General features: G+C 34.6%; 5 protein-coding genes and 1 long non-coding RNA gene across 6 annotated transcripts; 4 read left to right on the forward strand and 2 right to left on the reverse strand.

Moving 5' to 3' along the window:
* Positions 1-969: 969 nt before the first annotated feature.
* LOC135789879 (uncharacterized) lies at positions 970-2331 on the forward strand. Its single transcript, XR_010547674.1, has 3 exons — positions 970-1210; positions 1318-2010; positions 2062-2331. It is a non-coding gene; the product is annotated as an uncharacterized lncRNA (long non-coding RNA).
* A 44-nt stretch (positions 2332-2375) lies between these two features.
* Positions 2376-3327, forward strand: Psf2 (DNA replication complex GINS protein PSF2-like protein). Its single transcript, XM_065299944.1, is given in 4 exon segments — positions 2376-2606; positions 2609-2687; positions 2742-3012; positions 3074-3327. Coding segments are annotated over 4 exon segments (630 nt in total). The 5' UTR covers positions 2376-2443; the 3' UTR covers positions 3191-3327.
* Positions 3328-3453: 126 nt separating this feature from the next.
* Positions 3454-6076, forward strand: LOC135789875 (U4/U6.U5 tri-snRNP-associated protein 1). The gene is given in 4 exon segments (XM_065299943.1): positions 3454-3792; positions 3874-5246; positions 5248-5575; positions 5578-6076. Coding segments are annotated over 4 exon segments (2277 nt in total). The 5' UTR covers positions 3454-3590; the 3' UTR covers positions 5952-6076.
* A 75-nt stretch (positions 6077-6151) lies between these two features.
* On the reverse strand, positions 6152-7699 carry LOC135803759 (myb-like protein D). The gene has a single exon (XM_065317448.1). It carries the CDS (start codon positions 7697-7699, stop codon positions 6152-6154), a length of 1548 nt encoding a protein of 515 aa, XP_065173520.1.
* Positions 7700-7917: 218 nt separating this feature from the next.
* Positions 7918-9841, forward strand: LOC135789878 (RUS family member 1). The gene is given in 8 exon segments (XM_065299946.1): positions 7918-8046; positions 8108-8420; positions 8490-8804; positions 8881-8992; positions 8994-9069; positions 9139-9392; positions 9457-9643; positions 9692-9841. Coding segments are annotated over 8 exon segments (1482 nt in total). The 5' UTR covers positions 7918-7919; the 3' UTR covers positions 9790-9841.
* Positions 9827-10872, reverse strand: LOC135789877 (RWD domain-containing protein 4). Its single transcript, XM_065299945.1, has 4 exons — positions 10599-10872; positions 10423-10532; positions 10151-10346; positions 9827-10087 (listed from the first exon to the last, which is right to left on the reverse strand). Exons 1-4 carry the CDS (start codon positions 10701-10703, stop codon positions 9923-9925), a joined length of 576 nt encoding a protein of 191 aa, XP_065156017.1. The 5' UTR covers positions 10704-10872; the 3' UTR covers positions 9827-9922.
* Positions 10873-10920: the final 48 nt, after the last annotated feature.

A 10920-nucleotide genomic window follows, 5' to 3' on the forward strand; every position in this document is an offset into this window, starting at 1 on the left:
GAAGAAGTAACAATGAAGTAGAATGGCGGGAAGTTTAAAATGGCTGAAAGTATAGTCTATGGAAGTATAGTGTACAGTCTCCATAGTGTAGTCAATTGGATTTGTTGTTGACGTAGCTGTCGGTAATACAGTGTGATAATACAGTGTGATGGTACTATAGTACTTAGGTTTGAGCTTCATTGCTGGAATGCTAGATGGCGTTAAAGTAGTCAAATAGCCAGATGCAGAGGTATTATTGGCTAAACTATTTCTTTATTTTATTTTAAAAATAATTTTTTTATTAAATAAAAAGTAGCCTATAACCTCTCGGGGACCACTAAGAATATGTGTACAAATTTTCATGATGATCTGTTAAGTAGTTTTTGCGTGAAAGCATGATAAACATCAGGACATTCGCATTTATAATATTAAGTAGGGATTTCTCTTTTTTGTTGTAGTGAAGGATAACTGTATATAAAAAGTGATGTATAAATAAACATCTTTTATAATACTAAATATTGTCCAACAATGTTTCATTTTAGAATGCATTAGCCTTTAAAATGTCGGTATCCCATAATTATTATTAATTTTCGATACGCAATGAGACTTGAACTCTGACTATATTGAAAGTGAAAATGGATAACAACTAAAAAATGTATTATGCAAGTTCACGTAGTTTGCTATGTTTTCCTAGAAAGCACGAAAATGTAAAAATTGCTTAATTTACGTAAGTAGATTAGTTACCCTAATTGTCAGCATTGCTTTGTAAAAAATATTCAATAATTCAGCAGATTAAACGTCACGGCATTGCATTGACGCACGTTTTGTATTACAAAATCACCTAATAATAGTTAGTAATTATAATAATTATTGGTTTATAAATGTTTCAAACACGATTCCAAATATTTTAAAAATCATTCACGAATATTTTAATTAAGCGCTTTAATTGTGAACGAGTATATAAGTAAACTTTCAAACAAAATGAAATCAGTTTAAAGTTTCTTCAAACAACAAACTGTAATAATGAAGGCTTCCTTAATTTTCTTGCTTGTTGGATTCTTTGTGGTGGTTCAATCTGTCAATTCGGCTAAAATACTCGTACCTCCGAAAATTGTGTGCAAATACGTCTGTACTGGAATATGCCCGACTGTTCCAGCTGACTGCGAAGCACGAGGCGGCAAAGTTGAAAAGAAGATGTGCAGTTGTTGTGATAGCTGTATTTTTGAATCTGGTAAGTAAATCTAGATAGATTTACGCTATTTCAATCTATATTAACTAACATATTTAATCATATTAACTACAATTATAATGTTATGTAATACTTTAATGTTATTTTAGATACCAACGAGATGTGCGGCCATAATTCGGAAGATGCCATAATTCACCAATGTAAAGTCGAAACTGATTTTTGTATTGACGGTACATGCCAACCAAACGTTTAAATAAAATTATATGCATTTTCAACAAGAAAACGGAATAAATTATTATTTCAAATTATTTTTTGTCCTACAACTCAAAATATTATTATATTGTAACGCAGGAACATATTTAACATACATATTTCCTTTATAATTAAATTGAAAATATAATTATTTATAAATAATACTGGCTTTCCAAGCGATTTATATACCTATTATACATTTTTTATAAACTATGTGAAATCCTGTTCGACGACACGATTCCTTATCGTGCAACAGTCTGCCATAAATTTAGCATATTATAAATGATTATGAGCGGAACAGTGTCATTGTGATATCATACCTTGTACACGTTTTGTATTCACAATTGAACTAAAATAACTTCAGTCACGTTGAAACATAATATATAAATTTATGGAAAAAATGTATAGAATCCTTTTGTGTTTAGTAACAATCTGCGTGTTAAGCGTTGAATGTCAATCGCCATTTGTCTGTTTGTTCGTTTGCATAGAAGAGTGTCCTCCGATTGAAGCAAATTGCCAAAAATTAGGTGGAAACATGGAAAAGTTACATCCTTGTGATTGTTGTAAAACCTGCGTTATATCTGAAAAAGGTTTGTTGTTAGTAAATGTTTGCATGTTAATAATATTAATTTTTGTTTTAGGTTTGGGAGAAAAGTGTGGAAAGCTTGAAACTTATTTCTATGCAACATGTGATGATGAATTATCTTGCAGTGATAATATCTGCCAACAAAAACAAGAATAATTATTATGTTAACAATAAAAAAAGACATCAAATTGCTTTTTTAGCATTGGCTACATCTTTTTTAAAATATTTACCAAATGTGCTTTTTATTTGATGAATTTCCTTACATAAACTTTCAATTAAAAATATATATTAATTTATATTATAAATTTAATATTTTACCATACGATGTTTTAACTTTCAAGTTTTAAATTATTTTCCCTCTCTAATACTTAACCTCACAGTACAACTTGATGCTCCACACTTGTTGCTTTTCGAACTTACTTTCACACATTTAAATAATGGATCCAGAAGAATTAGAATTCTTTGCTGAGAAACAAGAAGTGAGCATCATTCCAACATTCAAAAGCAACGTCATCCACATGATAACTGGTGATGTAGGCCCTTTCAGAGCTGGTTTACCAATTAAAGTACCACTGTGGATGGCAATAAGTCTCAAACAGCAAAAAAGTGTAAGGTACAAGCCCCAGAATGGATGGACATAGAATTGCTGGAGAATCTCAAGGAAAATGAGAAGAATTCAAGGTAATTAATCTAATAATTCTATCAACTGCACAAAAATTTAAACTGATTTTTAAGAATCTTCACAAAAATGCCAAGTGATCACTACATGGTAGAAGCAAAACTCCTATTGGGACATGCAGCTGATGATATACCAAGAGCAGAAGAAATTAGAACCATAGTAAAAGATATTTGGGATATAAGAATGTCTAAACTTAGAGCATCTATTGTTTCATTGATGAAGAGTTCTGGATCATATGCTGCTGTAGATCACCTAACTCCCATGGAAATTAATTCTGCAAGGCCCATGCTGCCTCATGGTTTGGATCAGGTGTATAGAATGAGAAGTGTATGTTTGATAGTTTTATTTGAATTTATTAGCATTTAAAATAACATTAATATAATTTCAGGGTACAAAAATCAATGCAAGTCATTCTCAAAATACAACAACTCTTGGAAGTGCCTCACATTCTGGAAATTCATCATCTAGGTTGTCCAGTTCAACATTTAGGCATTCACACACTTAATTTTGATTACATTTTCATATTTTGAATGATAGGCAACCACTATTACCTACGAAATATTTGTTCAGTGTGAATTCTGTTGTGATAAAGGAATATCGCATATATGCTCAACAAAAGAATTACAAACTTCTATTTTGATACATTTAGCATTATATTGTTCATTGCTTAATATTGCTTGCTATTTTGAACAGTTTCAGGTGGCGCTTTTGGTGTTGTTTTCGATTACTACATTGTCACTTGTCACTTTTATTGTATAACCTAAACATAAATTCGTTTAGGAGCGTTTGCCATAACTCCATAGTTGTGTGATTCTTGTCGAGAAGAGAAGCGATTTTCTAAATTCTCCCCTCGGAAAGGTGTTGAGGTAACTACAGTATAGCACTCCGTATACTAAACAAAAGCAATGGGTTCTAGTAGTAAAAAGTACAAGGAAAAGGATCGCTCCGACCGTGGCGATCGCAAAAGACGCCATCGCAGCCGTAGCATCTCCGACGATGAAAGCCCCCGAGACAAACGCAGCAAGCACACCAGCCGACGCCATCATCATCGCGAGCGCAAACATGACGCCCGCGAGCCGAAACGCCAACACGGCTATGAATCAAACGGTAAGGTTATTAACTTGTCCCCAACAAGAATAATCATATTCCTAGCAAAAGTACCAGTTTATCAAACTTTTTGGTATTTAGATTCTGATGTGGTCGAGATATCCGACCGGGAAGCATCACCACCACCGCCAGCACCATCGTCACAAGCCAGATCACCTAGTCCAGCTGCATCTAATGCCACATCCAGTGGACAAGCTCATGAGAGTTTATCCATTGAAGAGACCAACAAGTTGAGAGCCAAACTTGGTCTGAAACCTTTACAGGTGGACACACAGACTGTGAAAAGTGATGACAAAAAGGATGATGGTAAGAAGAAGGATGAATGGGGTGAGTTTTACCATAAACCAGCAGGCAATATCTCCCAGACCACAAAATCAGAGAAATTAAAAACCAAACTTAGCACACATAAAGAAAAACGTAAAATCGAAGCAAAACTTTCTAAAATTAAAACATTGGGAGAGAGTGACAGTGATGATGATACCACTGCCTGGGTATCAAAGAATAGAAACTTGGTGGATGCCAAGAAAAAAGCTCAAATGAGAGCCAAAGCTCTGGAAGAATTAGATGAACAGTTTGGTGTAAGTGAAACAATTGAGAAGGAAACAAAGATTAAAAAACAACAGAAATACACTGAGAAGAATCTACAAGGATTAAATGTTCAACATAATGTTGATGCATTCAAAGAAGGCAAAACAGTTATTTTAACTTTAAAGGATCAAGGCGTGCTTGATGAGGACGACGATGTCCTCGTCAATGTCAACATGATAGACGATGAACGCTATAAGAAGAATATAGAGAATAAAAAGAAGAAACCACAATACAATCCATACGACATGGAGGATTTAGACGAGTGGGGAAATCCTGTACCGAAGAATTTATTACACAAATACGACGAGGAGATTGACGGTGTGAAAAATGATAGTTTTACTATCGGTGGATACGAGACAACCGCCGAGAGGAAACAGAATGTTCTACAAAACATTAAAGAAAAACTAGCGAACAAACGCGTTGAGAGTTTACCATCATCAATTGGTAATTATGCACACATTGCTTCAGATTACTACAATGAAGAAGAACTTGCCAAGTTTAAGAAACCCAAGAAAAAAGTCAGGAAAATTAGGCAAAAGGATACGTTATTAACCGCGGATGATTTGGAAGAAGTTGCTGCACAAGATAAAAGCGTAAAGAAAACAGAACCAGATGAAAATAAAATAAAAGTTGAAGATTATAGTGATTTTAATATTGCTCTGGAAGAAAAAGATGATGGACTTGAACGTGCGCTACACAATGCACGAAAACTAAAACAACGCGAAGTGGTTGTTTCCGACCTCATCAAGGAACACGCCGCTAATATCAAACCAGAAATCAAGGAAGAACCGATCGATTCAGGTAATATTATCTTAAATACAACCGCAGAGTTTTGTCGAACGCTTGGAGATATCCCCACGTATGGCAAAAGCAGGTAATCGTGAAGAGACTGAAGAATTAATGGATTATGACAATGATTTAATCAAATCCGATTCGGAGGATGATTGTCAAATCGTCGAGGAAGCTTCGACTGCCGCATCGAAATGGACTACATCTGATGGTGCTTCAGGTTCAACATCAATTGCAGGAGGATCTGCAGAACCTATTTTAGATGAGGAACCTGATGTAGGTGTTGGGGTAGGTGCCGCGTTGAAATTAGCAATGAGTAAAGGTTATCTTGACAAAGAAGAAAGCAATAGACCGTCGAATACTAGACTGGCGTATCTGCAAGCTAAGCATTACTCAATCGAAGATAAAATTACGGTGAAGAGGATAGAGGTAACAGGCGTGAGAGATACGCAGGGCCCGTGCAGGACTTCAGAGAGAAGGAAACGTTCAAACCGAATGTCAAGTTGGAGTATATCGATGATGATGGGCATGTGTTGAATAGCAAGGAGGCGTTCCGGTATCTCAGTCATAAGTTTCACGGAAAGGGACCCGGGAAGAATAAGATTGAGAAGAGGTTGAAGAAGACGCAGCAGGAGGGTTTGATGAAGAAGATGAGCAGTACTGACACACCGCTGGGGACGTTGAATATGCTACAGGCGAAACAAAAGGAGATGCAGAGTCCGTATATTGTTTTAAGCGGAGGCAAAACTCATAGTACTTCGATATCGAAGGCTAGGAGGTAAATATTTATAGGTTAAAATAGGTTTTAGATTAAAACCTAACCTATATTCAAAGGAATTCAAACGTATGAAGCATTTTTGTGTGAATGTAAATTTAAAAATAAATATTAGTATAGTAAGTATTAGAATTGATGTGAAGATAAATTAAATGCATTTATTGCGATGTGCGCGTATCAAAAATTATCTCTAAACATAACCTAGGTTTATACAAAAGAATATTGAAAAGAGTCAAATTTAAATTTATCCGGTGGAGCGTTGAATTTTTTGAGCAGCACGTCCATATCCATGTTTTCGCCTTTTTCGGTCATCTTTTGATGCAAGGCGATGAGGGCGTCTTTACTACCGCTCTCCCATTGGTTTGTCAACTCGTTCAATTCTTGAATCTTGGCTTTTTTCTTAGCAAGTGCGTCGAATGTTTGATTTTTACTTTCGACTTCTTTTTGTAACGCAGAGACTTCATTACGCAGCATTTCCAATTGTAAATTGTCATACGCATCTTTTTCCATGTCGGATGTTTCAATGCATGTTTTATTATCCTTGGAATCTGAACATGTTGACAAACTTGCTGAGGAACGTTTTAAACTTAGCGAGATACGTTTGTGCAGGCCTGGTTTCATGTCAAGTTGTTTATATGGTGGGATTTCTATTCTGTACGGATTTTTCGGTTTGGGTTTTGTTTTGGTAAGAGCAGCTAGTGGGACCGAGTCATCCTCATCACTATCATGTTGAGTATCATTGCTTTTCATTACTTTTTTGGTGTTGTTATTATCAAGTTTATGTTTATTATTGTTTTGTGAGTTGGTTTGGTTGCCATTTTCTTTGTCATCCATTTTGGATTCATCTTCATCATCTGAAACAATTCGTCTTACAGCTTTTTTCGCTTTTATCTTTACGTTTTGACTCTTAGACTCTTGTGGGCTTAAAATTGGGCACTCTGGGGTCTTTTTTCCGCGACTACGAGTAACTCTACTACCTTTATTGTCTACTACCTTTTCGGGTGTTACCGCACTTAGATTCGGCAGGATTTCAGCGTTATCATCAGTAATCTTCCTCTTTCTAGGCTTTACAGCAGTAGTTTTTGGTGCTACTTCATTAATTACAGGTTTTTCTTCTTCTACAACTGTTTTTGGCTCAGGTTTCTTTGTATCTTCTTTTTTGTTACTCTTCTTGGGACTTTTCTTCTTTTTCTTTTCCTTATCAACAATAATCTCAACAAATGTGTTTGGAATTCTAGTCCTGGTGCCCTTTCTTCCAACCATCTCTTCTGCCTGATTTTTTTCTTGTGAAGACATAGTGCTTTTATTTTCTGCTAAAACCTCTGATGATTCTACTGATTGAGTATTAGATTCACTGTTGTTTTGTTCATTTGTTTGTTTTAAATTATCCAAGCACTCTACATTTTTATTTTGTGCAATTGTTTCATTTGTTTCATCAAGTTTGGAAGTCTCATCAAAATCTCCCTGTAAATTCTTCTTTATTCTTTTTCTATTGCTGCTTCTTGCAGGAGTTGTAGATGTATTGTCCTTCTCATTATCCTTTAAATTTATAGATGCCGGTGGTGTTGTCGTTTCAGAAGTATCGGAATATTTAGGATAAGTTACAGGTGGATTGAGTAGAGGACTTTTAAACAACTTTGATGAAGGTCTCAGTTTCCTTGACAGACCCATTCTTGGTGCAGGACCGAGTGGTTTTTTACCATCATGCGCGTAGTTTTGAACGAATTCCTTTACTTCTTGTTTCTTTCTACTCATTTTCACTTTGTCTTGTTTAAACTTGTTTTTAAACTCAATTTTTAAACTATGTTGGGTTAGGTTAACATCAACCGTTCAGCAACAGCTGACACGCATTTGTTTAGCTGTCTCTCAGTTTGTTTTCTTGACGTTGACAAAAACATGTTTTAATCATTATTCTCTTAAAAATATCGTTTTTTCTTTCTTCTTATCCGTTATATTAACGTAATTAGAGATTACAATGTCTAAAACCGGTGATTCTCCTTGTTCTTCTCACAATACTTTAGCATCAGTGTCAAAGCAAGAAAAGGTATATCAATTTATTGAAAATGCAGGAAAATTTGGTGGCAAACATACCTACAAGTGTTGTGAGTACATAATCTAGATTATTATTTTGATTATTATTGTATGTAAATTAATTTATTTTAGTAAATGGAAAAATAATTAAATCCAGTGAAGGGATTGCAAGCAGTGTCACATTCTTTCTCAAGGATTTATTCAAGCAAATTTTTCTGCCAGTTGGTTTTCCTGAATCTGTGAGTGACGATTATGTTTCCTATCAGATATGGGATACAATTCAAGCTTTCTGCAGCACAATCACTGGTACTTTTACAACTCAGAGTATTTTGAAAAGTGTTGGAGTTGGTGATCAAACTGCCACAGCTCTGGGAGCTGCAATAACTTGGATTATCAAGGATGGAAGTGGTTTAGGTGGCAGGATATTATTTGTATGGTGGCATGGGTAAGTATTTAAAGCATTTTTATACAAATATAATTAAATATTTAAAGTATTTGTTATTTAAATTGATAGAAACTCATTGGATTCTGACTGTAAAACATGGCGAATGTTTGCTGACATCATTAATGATTGTGCATTAACAATAGAGTTCACTTTACCATATTGGGCACTAAAATCAAACACAGGTTTGTTATGTTTAACTTCAGTCATGAAGTCTATTGTTGGAGTTGCGGGTGGCGCAACTCGTGCCGCCATTACCCAACACCAAGCCGTGCAGGGCAACATGGCGGATGTGTCTGCCAAAGACGGAAGTCAGGAAACATGCGTTAATCTACTCGCGAGCATTTTGGGTATTTTCCTACTGACTTATTTTGAGAATAATGAAGTGTAAGTTCCAAATCTATGAAATCTTTACTTTAGACACTTTAAACACTAAACAATGTAATAATTCTTTATTTTGTAGTTATCTGGCTGTGATATTTGCATTTCTCACTGTAATGCACATTTTTGCCAACTACAAAGCCATCCACGGATTGACTTTCAAACATTTGAATCTCCCTCGGTTTTTAATTGTTTTTTAATAATTACCTGAAGTACGATGCTGTCGCAAACCCAACTGTGGTGAATAAAGCTGAATCAATATTCTTTCCAAGTCTTATTAAAACCGGTGAGTTAATGGGATAAGTTAAAATTGTTTTTATTAAAAAATATTTGTTATCAGATAGTTATTTATGTGGATTTACTATCACAATGGGTTCGTCACTTCAAAAACCGTTCAAGACTCTTCATGCCGACCGGCTTAATCTGATAATGAAAGCATTTAAAGGTCAAAAGTATATAATTGTACCCGAAATGAAGAAACGCATTTTATACGTTGCCTTTGATCAAAGCATCGATTCGGAATTGATGATTAGAGCATATTTTCATGCAATTATGCTGGGAAAAGCGTTATTAATTTATAACAACATACTTTTGGTATGTATTTTGTTTTGAAACATTCTTATGTGACAATGTATTGCTTTCTATTGCATATTTACAGGATTCCAAAACAAAAAGGCATATACATCATGTCACACCAACTCAGCGATTACATAATTTAATGAAAAAATTGGTGCGATCGCCAGTCAGTGAAAATATGGAGATGTTCACACTCGAACATTTCATTATCTTCAATGTCTATATCCATGCGGAAGCTTTAAGTTTCTTCACGGGATTATCAATCAACAGTAAGTTCAATCATTTCTTGGTGACTTTTAGTAACACTTAATTTTTAGACTGGGACTTGTCGCGTAACTCGCTGCCTGTCGGCGAGTGGCGCTGTAATCTGCTAAATGACGATGCAGATTGTAGTACAACGAAAAAGGACAATTAATATTTAATTGATCTTAAAACATCTGCATAAATTAAAATTCTATTGAGGGCAATTTATGTTTTATTATTTAGGGATATTTTTTCGTAACATGAAACTCAATACAGGTTAACCAATTGAACATTGGTTATGTACACTAGGTCGGTGGTATTTCGTCCTTGCCGCCGGTTTGTGAGAGATGTCGAACAATATCCACCCAGTTCCAACCACGTGGTTTTTCGCCTTTTCCGTCCACTCGGTCCCATTGTCGTCGTTTTTGTGCCTTGGTAAGTTGTTCTTTTTTCTGTTCTTTTTTGCTTTCCTAGAGTTTAATTAAAAATTAATTTTCTTGGAATATTTTTATTTTTTGACTGAATATACTGACCTGAGGATCATTTATTGTCATTTTGTCTACATCACAAACAACCGACTCATTAACGACATGTTCTGGTTGTTCTTGGATCAGTTCATCAAACTTTTCTTTGATGAATTCAAATAATGAGTAGGTCATTGACATTCCTAGATATTGTTCAGCTTCCTCAGATAATAAACTACATATTTTATCTTTTAATGACTGAATTCTACAAGTAGAAATATTAATTTGCTTTTATTGTTAAAAATTGTCTGTGATTGAGGTATGATTGAGGAATAACTTACATATGTTTATTATAAAAGGCATCCATACAAATTTCTGGTTTGGTTTCTGGATATGTATCATTCCATTTCAATTCCAAGACAAATGATTTGGGGTCATCATTAATTCCATACTATTAGATGCACAAAAAATTAATAGTATTACATTAATCAATCATATTATTTCATTAGTTATATACCTTGTATTGATGTGTAGTTGGGTCGATTTGTTTGTAACAATCATCACCATCATATATGGAGTTTAATACTTCTCTTTCCTCTTCTTGCAGTTCTAAATTCGACATATTTTAGGCTTAACTAAAACATTTATTGACTAATTATTTAAAACCCATTTAGGAAAATATTTTGTAATTCTTGGTGTAAATATTTCCAAAAGCTTTCCGGTGTTTTGCAATGTTTTAATAATTTTTATTCTGGGCGAGTCATGTGTCTGCATGTGTCACATAATCCCTAACCTTCATTCTTGTTTTGATTTTTAGTAATGTAAATCATGAACAGATG

This window comes from Atheta coriaria, unplaced genomic scaffold (assembly GCF_025399875.1).
Source record: "Atheta coriaria isolate IRGN ID8LTWV9N9 unplaced genomic scaffold, Caltech_Dcor_3.1 hic_scaffold_3_pilon, whole genome shotgun sequence".
Classification (NCBI taxonomy): Eukaryota; Metazoa; Arthropoda; class Insecta; order Coleoptera; family Staphylinidae; genus Dalotia; species Dalotia coriaria.